At 39.5% G+C, this 22,976-nt stretch overlaps 1 protein-coding gene across 2 annotated transcripts; it reads right to left on the reverse strand.

Moving 5' to 3' along the window:
• Nucleotides 1-4,634: 4,634 nt before the first annotated feature.
• LOC100889453 (zinc finger protein 711) lies at nt 4,635-15,454 on the reverse strand. Of its 2 annotated transcripts, XR_971383.2 has the most exons (7): nt 13,452-15,454; nt 11,920-12,028; nt 10,601-10,746; nt 8,927-9,025; nt 8,209-8,292; nt 5,968-6,299; nt 4,635-5,903 (listed from the first exon to the last, which is right to left on the reverse strand). XR_971383.2 is itself a non-coding variant. In XM_003729922.3 (6 exons), exons 1-6 carry the CDS (start codon nt 15,288-15,290, stop codon nt 6,228-6,230), a joined length of 2,349 nt encoding a protein of 782 aa, XP_003729970.3. In that variant the 5' UTR covers nt 15,291-15,454; the 3' UTR covers nt 4,635-6,227. The 2 variants fall into 2 exon arrangements, 1 of the variants encoding a protein (XP_003729970.3); XM_003729922.3 differs by having other exon boundaries at nt 4,635-6,299.
• Between the last annotated feature and the right edge of the window lie 7,522 nt (nt 15,455-22,976).

Raw genomic sequence — 22,976 nt, forward strand, 5'->3', positions numbered from 1 at the left:
CCTTGACGCATTATTAAGAGCACCTGCCGTCCTACGATTAAACACAATTGCACGCTAAGGGGCTATTGTAATCGATTATATAAGTACTTAGTAGTTGATTCCCAGTGTGATTTTATATATATCCTAATATAAATTATATTACCTAGTCTATAGATGATAAAACGATATTAAATCTTACATTTTAAAAAAAATAAAATTATTGGTTCTTTACATTAGGATATCAAGTTCAAAGTCATGTTTCCTTTCCTTTTTAAGAAATAAGTTCACCTGTCAAAATATATGTTTTTATTTGTATATATATTTATTAGCACGGACTGTCAGGCTGGTGTTCTTGCTGTCAGCAGAACTAATTTAAATCTCTTTTTGCCCGGCATTACACGATTATGTACTGTGAATGCTCAAAAATATATCCAGTAGACACATGTAATTGACGGCCAATTGAATGGTTGTACGGCAACGTACGCGCCTCTCAAAACCGTCACAATCACACACCGGCATTCCATTGGAAGGCAGGTTACTTTACTCTTTTTTTTTGTTTTATTTTTCATTCCAATTTAATGAATTACCAAGTTTCAGATTCAAGGTTAAACATCATTGTAACCATGTTACTCAATGAAACTTCAACCTCGATCAATATGACTTGAACAGTGCACATTATGGAAGTCATTCTGATATTCAAGTTGGTTTATATAGGAGCAGACATGATGGAGAGAACTGAAAGTTTTAACCAAATCTGATCCAAAGTAAATTTAATCTATCAAGCACAAAATAATAACTTGTTGACTTAATACCAGGGGGTGTTTCGAATCCTTCACTCTCTTTCTCCCTCCCTCTCCCGCCTTCTCGATTTCCCCTGTTTGTTACCGATGATCCAGATCCTATCTAACCTCCCTCTCCCTCCTATTCATCTCTCTTTCTCTCTCTCTCTCTCTCTCTCTCTCTCTCTCTCTTCCAGGCGCGTAGCCAGGGGGGGCGGTCGCCCCCCCTCCCCCAAAACGCCGGCCAAAAAAAAAAGAGAGAGAGAAAGAGAAGAAAAAAAGTAAGAGGAAGAGGAAGAAAAAGGGAAAGGAGTCGTCTTCTTCTCTAATAATTTAATGAAACGTCAAAGCTTCCGCGCTTCGCGCGGAACGGGGGAAATTGAGTTCAAATTAAGGATTAAGAGTCGAGAACGGAACAAAGAATCGTCCTCTTTCACCAATAATTTAATGAAACGTCAAAGCTTCCGTGCTTCGAAAGAGGGGGACTGAATACAGATAATGAATAAGGGTCGGGAAAGGTACAACGAATCGTCTTCTTTGTCTAATAATACGTCAAAGCTTCCGCGCTATGCGCAGGAGCTAGGGCGGACTAAATTCAGCCAAGGATTATGAGTCGAGAAAGGTACAACGCATCGTCTTCTTTCACTCCCCCCTCCCTGCACCCACCCACCCCCCCCCCCCCCCCTAGGGAGCGCGCTTTGCGCGCTCTTTAAGTGATTCGCACGCTTTGCGTGCTCACTACCGCCCCCCCCCCCCCTGAAAGGAAATCCTGGCTACGCGCTTGCTCTCTCCCCCCTCTCCTACCCTTGATCTCTCTCTCTTCCCCCTCTATCCCCTCTTACTCTCCCCCTCTCTTTGTCACATCCCCATTATCTCTCCCCTCCCTTTATATATATATATATATATATATATATATATATATATATGTATATATATCTTTCTCTCTCTTCCCCCTCTCCTACCCTCTTGCTCTCCCCTCCCTCTCTCACACCCCTATTCTCTCTCCCCTCTCCCTCCCTTTATCTCTCTCTCTCTCTCTCTCTCTCTCCTCTCCTGCCCTCTTAATGCTCTCCCCTTCTCTATATCACACCCCCATTCTCTCTCCCCTCTCCCTCCCTTTATCTCTCTCTCTCTCCTCTCCTTCCCTCTTAATGCTCTCCCCTTCTCTATATCACACCCCCATTCTCTCTCCCCTCTCCCTCCCTTTATCTCTCTCTCTCTCCTCTCCTGCCCTCTTAATGCTCTCCCCTTCTCTATATCACACCCCCCATTCTCTCTCCCCTCTCCCTCCCTTTATCTCTCTCTCTCTCCTCTCCTGCCCTCTTAATGCTCTCCCCTTCTCTATATCACACCCCCCATTCTCTCTCCCCTCTCCCTCCCTTTATCTCTCTCTCTCTCCTCTCCTGCCCTCTTAATGCTCTCCCCTTCTCTATATCACACCCCCATTCTCTCTCCCCTCTCCCTCCCTTTATCTCTCTCTCTCTCCTCTCCTGTCCTCTTAATGCTCTCCCCTTCTCTATATCACACCCCCCATTCTCTCTCCCCTCTCCCTCCCTTTATCTCTCTCTCTCTCCTCTCCTGCCCTCTTAATGCTCTCCCCTTCTCTATATCACACCCCCCATTCTCTCTCCCCTCTCCCTCCCTTTATCTCTCTCTCTCTCCTCTCCTGCCCTCTTAATGCTCTCCCCTTCTCTATATCACACCCCCATTCTCTCTCCCCTCTCCCTCCCTTTATCTCTCTCTCTCTCCTCTCCTGCCCTCTTAATGCTCTCCCCTTCTCTATATCACACCCCCATTCTCTCTCCCCTCTCCCTCCCTTTATCTCTCTCTCTCTCCTCTCCTGCCCTCTTAATGCTCTCCCCTTCTCTATATCACACCCCCCATTCTCTCTCCCCTCTCCCTCCGTTTATCTCTCTCTCTCTCTCTACCCCCTCTATGCCCTCTCCTACCCTCTTGCTCACACCCCAAATATCTCTCTCTCTCTCTCTTTCCTTCTATTCGTATCTGAGTTTACATGAAAGGACATCAAAGATAAATACACATGTACATCATGCAAACATCCTTTCTCAAAAAAGACATCACAGCCTTTATTCAAATTATTTTTCAATTTCCACCACAAATCATACATCTTTAAAGACCGTCAATACTACTGGGCCAGAAGGGATTAGACCACACAGCAAGATCACTGACAGGTTGCTATCTCATTAACTCGATTTTTGCACCCTCGCAAACAATGCCCCCTGTTCATCCAAGCGTGAACACACACCACACAAAAAAATGATACCAAATGATTTGCGATACAACACTCTTTCATAAGATGTATAATAATTTACTGTTCATAAATGATTTTTAAAATTATTAGCAATTTTCTAGGTGTAAACTTTTTTTTACTCGCACGGTATAAAAGCGGAATATTAATATTTTACTTGTTTCTTCCTCATAATGGTGCTTTGATGCGATCAAAGAATACCACCAAAGGACACAATACATGTGCATGTACATGTACAAACAAATCATCCACGACCAGAAATGATAGACATTCTTCAAAAAGAAAAGATTTCTCTTATTTTTCTCTGCTGGCCTAGCTACATGTAGACTGCAAAAGGAAACTAATCAGAAGTAAATAGCAAACATATTTTAATTTGTTATTTGTTTTAAAGGTAAAGACCAGTAATGGTCATGCGATTGCATTGTGAAAGAAACGTTGTGGAATCGATCAGAAAAGGTCGATCATCTAGCATCTAGCATCTGCAAGGTTCTGGAATCATCAAAATGATAAGAAATTTGGCTCATTCTTCGTAAAGTTACAAGCACTATACACAGAAAGATGTATATGGGACTACCCTATCTCTCTCACCAGACCATGAGAGAAATAAATTTACCAAATATATGAATTAGTAGGCGGTTTCCCGGCAAATTTTTTATCATCATGTATTAGTCAAAACATATTCTTTCACATGATTGGTAATGAGAGCTTCCATTTCATTTTTTGAAATTGGGGCGTTGCCAATACTGGTCTTTACCTTTAACTGCAATCTCTCTCAAATACAGTGTAACCCTCTGACAAACTTGTCAAAAATCAAACGTTTTCCTTCCTTTAAAGGCCGGATTCGTAACTTTGTCTCAGATTCTGAAACAAAATCCATATTTTGAAGAGGAGAGTTGTTGTATTTGATCAGTAAGGCTTCCTCTTCGCAATGATATGAGTTTTGCATCAATTCAAAACACTTTTGATTCTTTGTGTGTCTACTTTAAGGCTTGTTCAGATAAAACGTGGTAAACCGCTGCCAGAAAAACGCCCACTTTTTGTTATAATTGTAAATGAATGGCGGCTGCGCTCAGCAAAGGAATTGCACCCATTCACTGAGCTTTGTGTCATATTGCAATGTGAAGCGCTTGACACTTTACGTAAGTCATCATTTTTAAAAAGCAGCGGTTTTGTCACGTCTGAAAGAGCCTTTGGGTTGTTCTTACCTCCCCCAAACTGACAAAAAAATTGTTTGGTTTGAGGCATAACTGAAAGAAAGTGATTCATATATATATATATATATATATATACTCTCTAAAAAAATTGAGTGATCACGGACGTCACTCCTCTGGAGAGTGAAAATGTAGTGAAAATAGAGTGAACATTCACTCTTTTCTTCTTAGAGAGCACTCTAAAATCAATCGATTTTCACTCCTAAACAAGTGATCACGGACGTCACTCCCAAGAAAGTGAAAATAGAGTGAAAATTCACTCTTTTTTTTTTTAAGAGAGTACATATCTATTTCAAATAATGGACATGTTTTTGATAAATTTGTGTAAATTAAAAAATAATAATAATCATAATAATCACAATAATTAATGATGATAAAAATAATGATGGTGAATAATTATAATAATCATAATAACAATAATAGTAATAATAATCATGATCATGATAACAATGATAATAATAATAATGCTAATAAAGTTATGTTACATTGATTTAGCCCATTACATGAATACTCAATACAATTTACAATGTTATAATGGCTTATCATCGGGTCATAGCGTCGAGTCGTTACTCGACCTGTTGTGAAAGCATGCCATTTTACTCACGAAATGACAGAGGTAGTGTTTGTGAAAAATACCCCTCATCTTCGAATGGTCTGGTCCAATTTACCCAACACTGTGAAAACCCTACAGCTAATCTATAAAAGGACCCATCCTTAACACGCAATTTTACATGATCTTCCGCTTTCGTTTTCACAAAATATTGTGTGACCGGAAATGCGACCACCCGACCTGATGCGATTAACCTGATGATTTGAAGTGAGCCTGTTACATTTATGAATTACTATTATTTCTATGCATAATTTGTATCAAAATCAATTGTGCAAAATTTCCTGAGAATCAGATTGCAATCATTTGTCAGGTAGATGCATGTACAACAATCAGAATGCAATCATTTGTCAGGTAGGTGCATGTATAACAATCAGAATGCAATCATTTGTCAGGTAGCTGCCTGTACAACAATCAGAATGCAATCATTTGTCAGGTAGCTGATGCATGTACAACTATCAGAATGCAATCATTTGTCAGGTAGATGCATGTACAACAATCAGAATGCAATCATTTGTCAGGTAGATGCCTGTACAACAATCAGAATGCAATCATTTGTCAGGTAGCTGCCTGTACAACAATCAGAATGCAATCATTTGTCAGGTAGATGCATGAACAACTATCAGAATGCAATCATTTGTCAGGTAGCTGATGCATGTACAACTATCAGAATGCTATCATTTGTCAAGTAGATGCACAACAGTCAGAATGGTATCATTTTTCAGGTAGATGCACAACAGTCAGAATGCTATCATTTGTCAGGTAGATGCATGTACAACTATCAGAATGCAATCATTTGTCAGGTAGATGCATGAACAACTATCAGAAAAATGACACAGGCATTTTCAAATCCTGTCAAATCATTTTGGGGGCAGGTAAATCTAGCATTTCTTTGAATACACAATCTAAAAAGAAGAATTCGTACCATTCTGTAAATAAATAAGACCTAGTATAAACAACATCAACATCATAACAATTAATTCTGCGGTACGAGGAAAATGACGATTCCCTGGTTTCCTGGAAGAAACAAAAATAAGACGTTTGGCTTGACCTTTGACCTCATTATGACACTGACTGCCACAGAGCTCGGACCGACTAATCTGTTTCCTGAGCACCGATGACCTCATTATGATACTGACTGCCACAGAGCTCCGACTGACTGATCTGTTTCCTGAGCACCGATGACCTCATTATGATACTGACTGCCACAGAGCTTCGACCGATTGATCTGTTTCCTGAGCACCGATGACCTCATTATGATACTGACTGCCACAGAGCTCCGACTGACTGATCTGTTTCCTGAGCACCGATGACCTCATTATGATACTGACTGCCACAGAGCTCCGACCGACCGATCTGTTTCCTGAGCACCGATGACCTCATTATGATACTGACTGCCACAGAGCTCCGACCGACTGATCTGTTTCCTGAGCACCGATGACTTCGGCTGAAAGCTGTAGAGAACAGGAGAGAGAGTACATTGATAGGAGACAGGACTGTCATGCTACGGCCAAACAATGTATCTACACAAAGCTTCTTTTCTAGTAATTCAGGTTTAAAACTCTACAGAAGTACAGTTTTATCTGTAGTTTTGTTAGTATTGGGTATTCTGACTGAGAATGAAGAACGCGGTCATTGTTACGCACAATTATATAATATGGACTGGCCTTGAGAAAGATACCACATAATATTTCCCTAACTAGACTCATATTGCCCCAAGTCTAAGACAAGGGCAATATGGGTCTTGTGAGGGCAAGAGATGTGGTATCTCCCGAAAGCTAAGACATCTAGAGCAAATATATAAATGACAATCTCATAGAACTGAAAAAAACTTTGTCAAACCAGCACTGTGCATCCAGCTGCTTGACAAAATTGTTGATACACTGCAAACAGTGTGCCCAATTTGGTGTGATTATTACGTAATAAGAGAGTGCATGCAAAGTGTGCAGGTTCTCGTACGCATAAAAGATGCGCAATGAAAATGACACAATACGGCGTGGTGAATATGAGACTTTATTTCATGCTTTTTTAACATGTAGAGTCCATAGGCTTTTTCATGAAAGGTGAATATGGTCTCGTATTCACCGATTAGCCCTTTTAGGATTAAAAAAATAGTGTAATATGATTTTGTAAAACCACTGCTCAGATGTCTGATACAGGTAATAATCAAATATAATGTTACAAAAGTCCTATATATTTGAATAATTTGCATAAATTAAACATACATTGTTTTGCCGCACTACCCAAGCACTCACTATGGCAGAACATATGTCTCGATCAATGACGGAGCTGCTACGGCAAAACAACGTATCTCAAATTGTTGTGATGGCAGAATAGCGAAAGTGTACAAACAAGTGTACTTTTGACAAAGTTAGCGTCAGCACAGTTGCATTTGTCTGTGGAGGTGCTACTGCAGGTGCAAGCGCAAGCATGCATAGTGAACATGCACACTCACTTTACCATGGTCTCTATACGTAAATTATACTATACTGTAAATTGGAGTAGTGAGCATGGCAAAACAATGTATTGCTGTTCCGATTACATTGTTTTGCCATGGGCGCATGTTATGAAGGGGCGCGCATATCGCCGCTTACGTTGTTTTGCCGAAAAAATTACTTTTATTCCGAGAAGGGGAGTGCCATATTTTACTGAAAGGATGGTTCAGGTTTTAATATTTCATTGGGAGTTGGACTATACTTGTAAAAAGCCATTAAGGTTAAAAAGTCAATTTAAAAAAAAATTTGCCATACATTGTTTTGCCATCTCACGGCCGAGGAACATACAATGTACTATACAGGGTTCTGCAAAAAGATAAACGCATTGGCTCACAATACTCTCATTTTCATAGGTACAAATTTACACAGACTGATCTCTGACGTGCAAAAAAAAGTTATTATGACATGTACATGTACATGTTCCCGTTGCCTTTGATCTAAGATTTGAACTGAGGCTTTTAGGGGGCACATCTCGGAAGACCAAACTACACAAGTAAGGCCCTGGGGGCAATCTTGGTCCTGTAAAGCTCTTAGAGACATCATAGAGGTATTAAAGTGACTTGGTAATATTGTCTCGGATTCTGAAACAAAAATCCTGGATTTACATGTAGCTCATGCTGCCATCATAGTTATAAACCTTTCGGTCAGTTAGGAATCCAATGACTTTTACAAGCTGTTCACCTGTCTGATTATCAAGATATTTATGATTGGTTATCGAAATTTCATTTTGCGTTTTCATAACGGTTTTTATAACACTAGTGTCTGTTGGGAAACATGAGTATGGTGAAATTGGGGCGTTTCTAATACTGGTCTTTACCTTTAAATTAAAATCAAAATTTGAGCAAATGTAATGAAAGGGTTTACAGACCTGGACAGAAGCTGTGGCAGACTGGTTGGATGGCATTCCTTCATGGCTACCAGGGAGTGAGGTGAGATCGGATGAGGCTGGAGTCTGAAAAAGATTCATGGAAGTTAGATCAAGAGAAATTAGACTTGGTTGACACGGTTGACATCTCATTGAAACACTTGTATTTGAATTGGTACCCGTTTCAATGGGATGTCGGCGAAGTTGTACTAATGACAATTTTGTGAAATGACGCCCCGATAATAAATGAAATGAAACTTATTTCCAACATTTAAGGTGTCAGAGTGTTGAAAAGAATGTGGTCAGTAGATCAAAGATCTCTGGAGGCTTTCTCTTGACAAGGGAGTGGGGTATAGGCCTAATGAGAAACTTATCCCCCCCCCCCCCCTCTCATCATTCTCCTTTTAAAAAATTCCACCAATAGACTCAGGAAGCCTAAGATTTTGTTTAATGTGTTGATAACTGTGCTGGGTAGTTCCTCCTACAAGAAAGTTCCTACTTTACTCTCCCCCCCCCCTTTAAAGGCCGGCTGTACTTCAGCCAGAAGGGATTAGACCACCCAGTGAGCCAGCGAGGTCACTGTGACAGGTGGCTATCTCACTATCTCAGCTCTCAATTAACCTAGGAAAAAGAGGATCATGGGGGACCAACAGGTACGATAGGACCGTGTGACTTTAAAAAAAAAATGACCAATAGACTCAGGAAGCCTAAGATTTCTTACATGTGTTGATAACTGAGCTGGGTAGCTCCTGTTAGGAGACAAGGACGTCAAAGGCACATGGGTTATGGGTAGGTCACTGATGTCAACGTATGAAGCAACCTGCAGAAGGGAAGAGGGAGTTGGAGACATCGCATTAGAAATTACAGTGAAACCTGGGACCCGTTTCACAACACGTGTCACCAGTGACAAATGACATTTTTTGTTATAAGCTACTGAAATCCTTGCTTCTGATTGGTTATCAGCAGATTTATCACTAATTTTTGTCATTTGTCATTGGAAAAAAGCTTTGTGAAACGAGTCCCTGGGGGTGTTTCACTCACATTGCTTGTTTCCCTTGAAAGTGGTTTTTCATTGAAACCTGTACTAAAGGAACCTGTAAATAGAGACAACCTGCTTATAAAGACCACTTTTTCTTGTTTCCCTTGAGTTGTCTTTGTATATAGAAGGGGGGCGTTTCACAAAGACTAAGATCGACTTTAAGTTGGACTTAACTATGGCAGGCCATTCATGCCACTAGTTGCTCTCACCATTGGTCTTTCAATTATGATCTTTAGATACTATTTTTTTCCTTCAATAATGAACTATCAAAAAGGTAAATTATGTACATTTGTGACCAAGATTTGTACATACCTTGAGAAACCAATGCCGTAAATGGTTAGATGAACTAGTGGCATGAACGGCCTGCCATAGTTAAGTTCAACTTAAAGTTAATCTTAGTCTTTGTGCAACGCCCCCCTGTATACAAAGACAACTCGAGGGAAACAAGAAAAAGTGGTCTTTATAAGCAGGTAGTCTCTATTTACAGGTTCCTTTAGTACAGGTTTCAATGAGAAACCACTTTCAAGGGAAACAAGCAATGTGGTCTTTATACATGTAGACAGGTGGTCACTAAAGCAGGTTTGACTGTGCTTATGGGGAACATGGGAGAGAGTGTATAGAGTGCAGTGGTGAAAGAGGATTACTGGTATGAACATAGGATACAGATTCAGGGGTGATAGTGAGCACTAAAGAAAAAATAGGGTTTTTTTTCCCCCTCAACCACGCCCTCCTTGAGCAAAAAAAAAAAAGGATTCGGGAAGACAAAAAAAGGGAATCCAACAAAATCCCCCCCCCCCTTTTGCGTAACGAAATTGGGGGAAAATGGGGAAAATGGGGAAAATAGGGAAAATAGGGAAGAATATGGAATATCGGGAAAACCGGGATAAAATTGGGAAAGAAAAAAAATTGGGTAAAAAAAAATCTGGTAAAAATCAGGAAAAAATGAAAAAATGAAAAAATCGGGAAACCGATTTAAATCAGGTAATTATCACAATTGAACAAGGAACCCTCAGGAGAGACTGGAGATTGTCACAGCTCTAGAGAAAAGGAGCTATAGAGGGAGAGGCAAACACACCGACAAAAATAGGGGCCAAGAAATGGAGTAGGACAAAAAAAAGGAATCATTTTTTTAAAACAAAGATGCCATATAGACAGAGAGTAAAAGAGAGAATAGAGTAAAATAGACAGAGAGGGTGTATGCAAGAGAGAGAGCTCTAAAGAGATATTTGAGAATACACAAATCATGCTAAACTGTCCAACAATTAACTCGGTCATTTGAGCTTCAAAATCAGTTTAGGTTTGTAAATCAATAAATGACACTGTAATGATTGTGACCAAATGTCAAAGGTCACTTACCTCTGTGCCACCATCGATTGTCAGATCGTCTTTAGGACTGGGTACGGACGTCTTGTTGTCATGGAAATGTGTCCTCCGGTGAACAGTGAGGGCGCCACTTCGTTTAGCAGCATAGGGGCAAAGGTCGCAAAGGAATGGTCTCTCACCTATTTAGTTTGGGATAAGGAAATCATGTTAAAAAAAGAAAAGAGGAAAATTCTTTATTAACAGGTATAAAAATCTTGACTTCTTGCAGGAAATGAGACCTGTTACACAAAGTCTTTTTTCAAAGACAAATGATAAAATTCAGTGACAAATCTGCTGATAACCAATCAGAAGCAAGGATTTCAGTAGCTTATAACAAAAACTGTCAATTGTCACTGATGACAAGTTTTGTGAAACGCCCCCCTGAATGCTGCTCTTCCTTATACAAGTATCATCGGGTTCAAATTAGCAAATATTTCCCATGCATCATTACGGAAATTAAGCATTCTTGCATCTATATTAATCTTATTAACATGAATTTATACTCATAAATGATCAATGTCATCCATTTTCAGAAGACTGAAAAGTGCCATCTGGTCCAACCAAGATATTTCTAGGAGACTCAAAGTCAGGATCTACAGAGCACTTATCCTCCCTATTGCCACATATGGAGCAGAATCCTGGACTCTCCGAAAGTCCGATAGAAATAAGCTTGAGGTATTTAAGATGAGGTGTCTCCGGACCATCCTTGGAGTTCACCTAATGGACAAGATATGAAATGGCTTGAAATGGTTTGGCCATGTTTTACGCATGCCGCATCACCGCCTACCATACCAAGCATTCCAAAATTACTTTAATGGACGCAGACCACGGGGACGCTCTCCAAAGAGATGGAAGGCCAGGTTCAATGCGATGTGGGATTATCCACACAAGAGGCAGAGCAACGAGCCCAGGGCAGATCAGACTGGAGCATGATTTCTCGTAGGGGAGCAAGGGGACACACCGTCCTATGCACCTAAGTCAAGTAAGTCAAGGAAGAACAGGTAGGGTAGTAGTAAAGGTGGTAGAAGTAGAAAGGAATTAAGATTAAGTGCAGGTAGGGCGGTAGTAGAGGTAGTAATGAAGAAAGAGTAGGGTGGTAGTCTGAGTACAAGCAAGTATAGACTTTCCCCTAGTGTAAACAGGATTTTAATTCATGTTCTGTATCATCCCTCCCCCCCCCTCCCCTCCCACCTCTGAAGACTGGGGCGTGTTTCACAAAGTCCAACTTAAATTAGAGTTAAGTTCAACTTAGGATCTTTGTGAAACACTCCCCTGGTTATAGAGCATTTCAGTTTCTTTATCAAGCTTCTCACCCGTGTGTTTTCGCAGATGTACCGTCAGCCCTTTCTTGTCCACACAAGAGAACTGGCACTGGGAGCAGCGAAATGGTCTGATGGAAGAATGACGGGCCATCACATGACGCTTTATTTAAGATAAAAAGAGAGAAAATCAACAAGCCAAATAAAGTTAAAGATAAACTTGAGTTCTGGTAAAAAAAACAAAAAAGAATTCTCACAGAATCAAACGATACTTACACTGAATGTTCAAGATTACAAATAAATGTCATTTGCAAATCAATTTTGGTAGAAAATGTATACTGGCTGGGTAATGAGCATAGAAAGAAATCAAGGTTAGTAGCCCTGACACCATTTGTGTAGTCCCACATACATCTCTCTGTGTACAGTGCTTGTTAATACCAAGACTGGGCCAAATTTATTATCATTTTGATGACTCCAGAACCTTGCAGTACACACCAATACTTACATGCTACATGATCAACTTTTTCTGATCCATTCCACACCTTTTCTTTCATATTGCAATCGCATGACCAGAACCAACTTTATCTTTAAACCTGTCTTAGTGGCTGCCTATTCATGAAGGCCACCTGTCTAATAGTGGTCACCTATTACACTACATTAGTTTGTCTCCCTCTAGGAAGGAGCCTGTGTTGTAGAACCTGTCTAGAAAGGCCATCTGTCTACAGTGCCCAATATTCCTGTTTCCCATGGATGGGCTCAATAGACAGATTTCAGGTTTGACTCTACATATTATTTACATAAAGATAATTTTTTTAAAAAAGGCATGAAAGATTAATTTCTAAAAATAAAACTAGTAAACTGGTCTGTTTGTTAAATAAAGGGAATTTAAGATATCTTTGTACACTTGATCAATTGCAGTCAAGAGTCCCAACTCCCAAGATACTTGTATTAACTTCCCGGCTTCCCCTAATATTCAAAGATAACATTAACAGACCCTGTCTTACTCTTTAATAATCAACATCAATATTCTTCTACATCGTAACATCATATGGAGAGGATGATTTAATTCCAAAGGTAAAGCAGCTAATTGATAGAAAGGAGCAGACTAATTGGCTTGCGAGGGGCATTGAAATACTAAGAGTATGAAGGGGTAAGGGCAATTCGCTGGGAACTTAAAGGGATCTGGTAACTTTGTCTTAGATCCTTTAAAAAAATCCTTGATTTAGCTCATGCTGCAATGATAATTATAAACCTTTAGGTCAGTCAGGAACCCAATAACTTTTACAAGCCGATCGGCTGTCTGATTATCAAGATATTTATGATTGAAAATCGAAATCAAATTTTGCGTTTGCCCAACGGTTTTCATAACACTACAGTCTATCGGGGAAAACGAGTATGGTAAAACCGGTCACTCAACGGTTTTTACTTTTTGAGGCACTTTTTGATCATTTTGAAGCGCAATTTTGTTTAGATCTTCAATATAACACCATATCACAGACACTGATAACACGTTAGGGCCATGCATCTCAGATTTAACATTGTTAAACGGTCCCTTTAAGAAAGATAGGTACTGCAGCCTAATTTACCTTGAGAGTGCTCCCATCAGCAGCGGCGTAGTTACAGTGATTACAACGATACGGCTTCTCCCCAGTGTGCTTCCTGATGTGAACCAGGAAGTTATCCCTCTTCTTGGTGACATACCCACAATGCTCGCAGATAATCGGGTCCACAGCGTTCTTGTGCATTGGCGAGTGTTTATGCTGCTGGAGCTTGGAGGCCGTCACGAAACTCTTCTTACAAGGTACGCAGTGGAACTCTGACGTTTGCTTGCTGTGTTTCTTCTGATGAATCGTAAGCCTTGCTGATGATCGCGTCATGTAGTCACAGACGTTGCAAGTGAGGACCTTGGTGTCGGCGTGCTTGCGCATGATGTGGATTTTCATCCCGGAGCGAGTCGCGAGGGCATCGCCGCAGATCTCACAGAGGTAACTTTTCTTTTTCTGGTGCTTCTTGACAACATGTCGCTCAAGCTCGTTGGCCGTCTTGTACCGAGAGTGGCACTCCTTGCAAGCGAAGATCTTGGAACCTGTGTATTCTTTACGCAAGAAGGGCGATTCGATACCGAGCGATTCTCCAGTCGGAATTATAGCCTCGCTCTTGAGGCTCTTCTTGAAGTGGATGGTCGTAGGTGGGCGACTACCACCGGTGTGCTGCACAACCGTGATAGTGGTGGCTTCGGGGTTGGACTGTGAGGCTCGTTGAGCTATCGCTTGGAAGTCCACGCTGCCGTAGAGCTTGGACCCTTCCAACATCACCAGGGGCAATGTCTGCGGGGCTGGTCGGGGACCATCCTCTGGGGTTTGTCCTTGATCTTTGTCCAATGATGATGTTGCCATGTCTTCATCTGTTGATGTCCTAGGTAATGGATCTGAGTTGGCCACTATGGTCTGGCTGCCTTGAGGAGGATTCTTCTCCTGCTTTAAACTCTCAACATTCTCCGTCTCTTCGGACATCGCTTCAGGTTCTGAAGAAACGTGAGGCGGCAAGTCTTGGCCAGTGTCGGATCCAGGAGCCTGACCCTCGCTCACCGCTACACCCGATGACAGGGACTTGTCAACGATCGGCATTTCCGGAATCCAGCCTGCTCCTTTCTCTGTACCCTTCTCTTCCACTGTCTCGCTTCTGAGTTTCGCTGCTGCCATCATCGATTCATACGCCCTGTTAAAGTCGAGTTTGATGGCAGATGCTGCGATCGAAGTATCTTCCTCTTTCTTTTCCACCTTGGTTCTCAAATCCCTCAAACCATCTTTCCTGGTCCTCCCTATATCTGAATTTGCCTTGTCACTTTTTACTTTGGGGGACAAGGCTTGCACTTTAATTTGTTTCCTTCTTTCAATAGTATCTCCTCCCAAATGACTTGTTGCTTCCTTTGATGATTTTTCACTTATGCACAATTTACTTTCCGTGATGAGAAAGTCATAAAATCTTGCCAGATCCATTTCAGAACCATCAACCTCTTTCTCAGTTTGCTGAGGCTGCAACACACCACAATCATTGGTTCTCGAGTTACATAACATTTTCAAGACAACTTGATCTTTTGGAATAGATTTCAAACACTGCAAGTTCTGTATATCATTCAATACAATTTTCAGTGGTGTATCGGGGTCTTGTTGCTGCGAAGATTCTTCCGAAATGTTGGCAAAATCTTTTTCCTCGCTGGCCATTGTGACGTGGGAGCTCCTTACATGATCACTCATGACCCCGCTGTGCGATGAGTAAAAGTTGCATATTTTGCAGCGATGTATTTCGACCAGCAGCAATGTGGATTCAACATGCTTCTCAAAAATATGACGAACTGTTGTTGTCATGGTTGTGCTTGTTGCCATGGTATGATGTGCCATTTTGGGTAAATCATCAGAATGCATGAACTATAAATGGCAAAAACTAAGTTCCAGAGCAGCTCTAATTTGTTTGTTAATATTTTTACTGTTATTACATCGATATCGAATCGGGAGTCGAGAAAGTTTCTAAAAAACAAGCCACGTACTAGTCTACGTACACGCCTGCGGCGCCGGTGTAGGAGCTTCCTGGATCTGGATCGAGTTACATGTACATACAGACTACAGACATGCGCGATCGCATTATAAATGCACGGGAAGACCATTTATTTAACCTGCTGCTCACTCACCCTTCTCTCGTACTCGTAGGTATACAACCTTTAGTCTTTACCAACAGTCGGTCAAATTCGAGAAAAAATAGCTCTTAGCTTGTTATAGACCTATGTAACACTGAAAACCAAAGTCATTCATCTCTTTCATTCCTACTCCAACTTCAGAGCTCGAAACTCTTTCGGTGCAGTTTCAGATCGTTGGAAATAGGTGAATCCCCTTCCGATTTTCGGCAGCATAAGGGGTTCGTCGCTCTCAGTTCACTGAAAATTCAAGATGGATGTCATGACGTCAGCGAGCTAAACCGTAGTCTATATATTCAGTACCATATAAATATTATGAGAGATTAAAGACGATTTTATATTTTTTTGATGGATAGGTATCGCTAGATAATTAAATCAAGCGTCTAAGAATTAGTTTATTTTGGTTCAGAAAAACAGACATAAATGGAAATTAGCATTGCAATATTCGCCAAGGGCGGTTATCTTCAAAATATGGATTGACTCTGAGAGACTAAGCCTATTCTATTCTAAGGCTATTCTTTTTCTCAAAGCTGCGCATGCCTCCACGAGTATGAGACGCCAATTGTAGAATTATTATAAAGGCAAATTGATTGATTGATTGATTGATTTTTATTCGACAAGCTTCCAACATACAACAATATACAATAATAACAGATCAAAATTAAGTCAGCTTGAACAGGATAACCCACGAAAGCTCAAGAGCTTATTGTGCCAGTGGGGTCTCCTACAGACATGTGCAAAATGATAAGTTAAAATAGTAATATTTACAGACAGATAAGAAAATACAAATAATTACTTTTTAAAGATAATAATAATAACAACATTAAACTGATGATAGAAATGATAATAAGTACAAGAAGAAAAAGAAGAAGGAGAAGAAGAAAAAGAGGAGGAGGAAGAAGAGGAAACTAACCATAAATTTGTAGAATGTCTATAACGTATAAAAACTATATACAAAATGAAAAAGTATGAACCGGCAGAAGAATTTCAAATTATATGTGATATACTCATTATTTAACAAATAATGACCATTATTTACATATCATGCAATTAAATGAACATTTTTATTTGTAAATAATTCTTAACCAATTTGTATTGTTCATAAATAATTACAATTCATACTGCATTGTTTAACAATTACAATTCACATTTCCATTATTTATAAATAATGACAAATTACATTTCATTATTGATATATAATTGCTATTACTTTTACAGACAACTACAAATGACATCTTCATTACTTATATATAATGACAAATATTATCATTATTTAAAATATTTAATTGCTATTGTTGATGAATAATTACAATTCACATCTTATTTATAAATAATGACAAAATCCCAATTTCATTATTTATCAATAATAACGACCCCCCTCTTCATTTTTTTATAAATGATAAAAATTCACGAACCCATTATATATATATATATATATATATATATATATATAATAATCAAAGCGCATTTTATTATATATATATATATATATATATATATATATATTATATAATGAAAAACGCAAAACCATTACATATATGATTGCACATGCAAATGTGGCAATGGTGCACTGTTTTATTTCCGAGCGTGACGCGTATATGGTTTAACAAATTCAATTTAATTCATTAGATTTGGATTAATAAGACAGACTATTTTTTCATTTCGTTTATTTCCATTTCCAACAAAATAAATAAAGTACATGGGATGGCATTGTACATAGTAAAACAATGAGACTTAACAATATATTTGTAATTGGTCCACAGTGTACAACGGGCATATAAAACAGCTAGGTTGGTCGTGGAGGGGACTGCTGAAAAGCTGGGCTTGTAGATTGCAGCCCCCTGTTGTCTATCGCACCTGTGGAATTCCATTGTGGCCGCGAGAACTTATTGATTTACCCTTTGTACATCTTGATCAACCTCAGATGTATTTAGGCACATTTTCGCACGAAGAAGGGGCTGACACCGTTTTCCAAATAACAAGGTATCTAGCTGGTTTCTAAGCGAGCGGAAATATCTCTATGTATTATGGGTCAAAATGTTACTACGTCTTCAAAATGTATTTTATAACATATTCGAGCACTTCACGGTTTCTTGAGCGAGCCTAGTAATGGGGCTTTCACGTATACACTCCGGGGCCCGTACGGCGAGTAAAAACAGACATTTCGGGAATTTTCGGCCGGTGTCCGGCCGGTTGCCGTAAAGTTCCTACGGGCGCCGGGACAGTTTTTTTAGCCGTACGTGTGCCGTGGTGCTGAGTTGGCTGCTCCCAATTCTCCCGTGGTTTTTATCTGACCGTTAGGCCGTAGAAATCCCGTAAAGGACCCGTAGGGCACCTTACGGGTCCCATTCGGGCTCCGGACGGTGCCCGGACGGGCCCCTCACGATTTTGGGGGTTAATTCTCATGAAAAATCTTTACGGGCGCCTTGCGGTGCTCATGGGTTCCACACGTCTACGGCGCCCTCACGGGCCCCTCAAGAGCCCCGGGTGATATGCACAGCAAAAGGCGTCTGCCGTCCGGGGCCACTTAAAATGAACATTGCCCGTGCGGGTCCCTCACGGCGGCATCTCGAAATGTACAACGCAGATTTAAATACAGGAGGTGCGGATATATAACAGAGGACACATACAGAGTGAGTCAGAAAAAAATGTCCCATTTTTTAAAAGTTGTATTGTTTGAAGTATGAATATTTAATTATGAGTTTCATGATACGTCTTGATAGAGTTATCCTCCCAGTACATTTAGGTACCATTTTCATTTGAATCTCTGCATGCATCACTGAATATCAGACAATCTTTACGAGACTGCCAGATCTCACTTGCGCCAAGTTACTGGGTAAGGAAATGAAAATCGGACGGTTCCCGTACGGTCTCTAAATCCACGGCAAGCCGCCGGGTAGGGAAAATCGTACGGGGCCCGGTTTATATGTGACCTAGGCATAAGTGATAACAAAACAATAACGGTAAAACAAACAAACTATTATTTCGTATTCAAAGTACTCTAGATTAAAATTGAGTTGAGGACTTTGTTTCCTCAATATGAAATGATCGTTCCCCTCTGAATTTTCGTGGGCTGCAGCCCCCGGCCCCACCTCCCCGTATACGCCTATGATCTGCACAAACGTTAAAGGGACTATGTAACATTGTTCAGATGAGAGATAGTGGTGCTAAGGTAGTGACTTCAATGCTAGATGTACAATTAAAGATAATCTGAAAATTTGAGTGAAAACGGATCATTAATTTTATTTTATTCTAAGGGGTCGAATTCACAAGATCTTTGAGTAGATCTTTAATCTGTCCCCACTCAATTTATGTTATTTGTGTTGTCATCTACTGATTTTGCTATGTCCATCTTTTTATATTTGTTATACATGTATGCGCTTATTCGCAATTCTATGTGTCTGTTTTTTATATTGAGTGAATAAATTATTTGAATACTTGAATTTGAATATTATTTGAATATTCATGGTACAAATTGGGAAAAACTGATCTGATCTATTCCTTAATTCTCCCAACTATATTATTCTACTTTTATTCTGCTACTTGTCAAAGCCTGTTCAGCTTCAAGACAAGGACAATTTAAGTATAATTTAGGTGAATGTAAATCGTCACAAAGCAATAAAATGGCTCTACATTCCATTCCAGACAGTTAAGTGTTGACAGATTTTTATAGCCTGTTTTATGTATTTTTGTCATGGAAAAACGGTTGGGAAAATTCAAAAATGGTTGGGAGAATTTATTGTTAATCACTGTTAGAGGGTGCCTCACATTTACGCCTTCAAAGAAAACCATAGATATCTTTGTGGTTTGAGAATTTGTTCAGGATTTTTTGCATGTCAGAGGGTTAGTATAGTAGAAGGAATATAGTAAGTAACATTTTATACAAAAATTAAGCAATTTTTTCATCAACCTTCAACCGAGTCACTTTAAAGGGATCGTTTAACAATGTTAAATCTGAGATACACGGCCCTACATATTATCAGTGTCTGTGATGTGGTGTAATATTGAAGCCCTAAAAAAATTGCGCTTCAAAATGATCAAGAAGTGCCTCAAAAAAGTAAAAAAAATCTTTGAGTGACCGGTTTTACCATACTCGTTTTCCCCAATAGACTGTAGTGTTATGAAAACCGTCAGGCGAACGGTTTTCAAAATTTGTAATTCCAATCATAAATATCTTGATAATCAGACAGGCGATCGGCTTGTAAAAGTCATGGGGTTCATGACTGACCTAAAGGTCTATAATTATCATTGCAGCATGAGCTAAATCCAAGATTTTGTTTCAGAATCCGAGACAAAGTTACCGGATCCCTTTAAGTCTAAATAGGGTTGAAAATTACCAACCAGTTGAAGGCCTAATGGAAATAACTATCATCATTGAAACCTACACATTTCTGTCAAAGGTTATTAACGTTTAGACTAATAAATTCAAAGAGTGAGACAGTTTGTAGATGAGGGTATTTTACTCATATCAAAATGTATAATTCAGTCCTCCTTAGTTACTTTCGCATTGCATCCTACTAACTCGAACTTTTATTATCATAGAGTATAGTGATTATACAATTTGTCAATTGTAAGCAAGATAGGGATTTCATTTGACTTATCAATTGATTCTCCTTTTCCTCAAAATTCAAATCCTTTTTTTTTTACTTCCTAAGAGAAGGTTGAAATCTCAAAATACATTGAGATGATACATTATACAAAGTCTAACTTTTGAAAGGACGTAAGTGAAAAAAAATGTGTTTTGAAAAAAGAGAATTAATGGAAATTATGTACGACGTATACCTGTATTTGAATGTCTGGGCACACTTGTTGAAATAGTTTTTGATAAACATATTAAACAAACCATCATGTGTACAGTGTTTGAGGTTTCCGTCATCGCTATCGACAAACCGAGGTAACCCCTTGGGGGGTGGGGGGGGGGGGGGGAGAGATTATGGAATACCTTCGATAATCAGCAAGTTTTCTCAAATTTGTGAATTCTATACAATGACTGTAAATAATCCATCTTACATACACAATTCTCTTGTACTATTTCCGATCTGTATGATATATCATGCTCTTGTATAGTATTAATGACTACTTTGAGAGAAATAGTTGTTTTTATACGCTCAAGGGAAGGTTAGAATTGTGCTATTGCCCGAGGCGTGCCGAGGGCAATAGCCCAATTGTAACCTTCCCGAGAGCATATAAAAATAACTATTTCTTGAATATTAAAGCAGTCATTAATACTTTTATATGTAAAAAAAAAAAAGAGTCAACTTATGACACCACCTTGGCCTTTATCTAGTTTATCTGCACGGTATTTTTTATGAGTGTATCTTTCAGAGTAGACTAAATTTTTTTTTTTTTTTTTTGTCGAAGATGGGATACGATCTCTTGCGCACCCAACGATGATGTGACTGGAATCACCGCCTTAGACCGCTCGGCCATCGCGCACGTACTTATCCCATATCTAGCAGTTTTCTCTGATCTATACATTAAAATGTATTGAAAACGGCTTCGCGTGCTGGATGCTTCGCGGTAGCTCCATTAAACGGGCCCTTCTTTTGCAATGCATTGGCACGACCTTAGATTAAGATCTATCGGCAGATGTTGTTTTTGGAAGTTTATTTTCGTCTTCATGTCAACAATGCAAGATAAAATTGTCGGTAAGATCGATCGAGATTCAATTGTATGTATTGAAATTACCGACCAATTCATCGCACACGTACGGTATCCTCGATCGCTCAGACCATTTTTTAACATGTCAACCTATGGGTATTTCACCAAGACTGAACTATTTTCCCGGTAACCATGGTTACTGGGATTTTAGAACTATTTTTTAGAACTATTACATGGGTTTGGAATTTTACCGGGAATTTTACAGGAATAGTTAAAGTTTATGAATGCAATTTCGACCAATCAGATGGCTGGATTTCTTAAGTGAGGTATATAATAATTAATGAAGATGCAAAAAGAAGGTATTGCTGTGGGCTGCTACTACGCAGACGTACAGTTAACGACTGACTTTATATTTTAGCTGAACCCCTTTGACCCTCCCAAGGTCGGTGTCCGTATAACATTTACAAATAAAAACTGAAATAACCTTCATAAAAACACATTTTTGTTAGCATAAGTTCGAAGAAAGCAAGAATATAAATGTATCATATTTCACTCCCATAAACAGGGGCTGATCCAGCCGGCGGCTAGGGAGGGGCCCCAATTCGTGAGAATATATTAAGCAGCGACTCAGCTAGCCGACCAGCCGAATAAGCGGGGGGGTAGTGGGCACTATTTTGTTTTGTTTGGCTCAACAGGGGGGGGGGGAGGGGGAGCTCTGTTTTTTTTATTTTTACTCAACACACCCCCTCCCTTTTTGAGCACAAACACAAAACAATCCCTTTTTTTTTTCCTCCTAATTTTGGGGGCCAGGATCCGAAAAAGTAAAATATGAACATAATTTCCTTGATGCGAAACACAAAACGCTTGCTGAAAACCTATTCTCCAAATTCCACAGTTTCGTTAGGTTCACGAATCACGATTAAAGTAGACACACGAAGAATCAAAAGTGTTTTGAATTGATGCAAAACTCATATCATTGCGAAGGGGAAGCCTTACTGATCAAATACAACAACTCTCCTCTTCAAAATATGTTTGGGGCCCGCAGTAATCAACTCTCAAAAATATTAGTTTTGAGATCCAGATTTTCTGCCTTCAGCGGTCCTTTGTAGAGCGTCAATATTTGTGACGTCACACACGGGACACGGCTGGCTAGCTGCAGACTAATACACGCGCGACTCCGGTACCGAGCCGTTTGTCCAGTGTGTGATGTCACTATTCAGAGCTCGCTACGCTCGTGTGTTTGGCTTACGTTCGGGGGCGCTTGGGGGTCTAAGAAGGGTCTTGAATAATTGCATTTTACGCCTTTCCATGATATCTATATGATTTCTTAGCAAATCATTCGTGTTTTTCAAGAGAAAATCTTTCCATCCATATGTAATTTGTTCTAATTTTCAGTTGTTAGTGAATTTTCTTTTCTGAAGATTATCTTTAATCAGGTTATGCTTTTCTTTGAAGTTCAAAAAGAGAAAGGGTGAAAAGAAATATCTGTATAAATGTAAAAACTATTCTTCGTTTCCGTGAGAAACAATGCAGAGCATTTACACTGCGAAAACCGGTGGAGTTTCGGCCGGCCTTTCAAAAAACCTCACTTCAGAGGCACATGATAAGTTAAATGTATAGAACACAGTATTTCATTCAAAACTGATGTGGAGACATAACAAATTATAACATTATTAATTTTCTCGTTTATTAAAACAAATGTGTGCACTTTTGGTTTGTACTTCTATGTTTTCTTCTTCTTAGCTTTTGAAATATATAATGTGTACATAGGGCCTCTCAGACGTGTCAGAAGTATAGTTTTATTACAAAGAGAAGAACG

The sequence above is a fragment of the Strongylocentrotus purpuratus genome, unplaced genomic scaffold (assembly GCF_000002235.5).
Source record: "Strongylocentrotus purpuratus isolate Spur 01 unplaced genomic scaffold, Spur_5.0 spur5_scaffold_20, whole genome shotgun sequence".
In the NCBI taxonomy this organism is placed as follows: domain Eukaryota; kingdom Metazoa; phylum Echinodermata; class Echinoidea; order Camarodonta; family Strongylocentrotidae; genus Strongylocentrotus; species Strongylocentrotus purpuratus.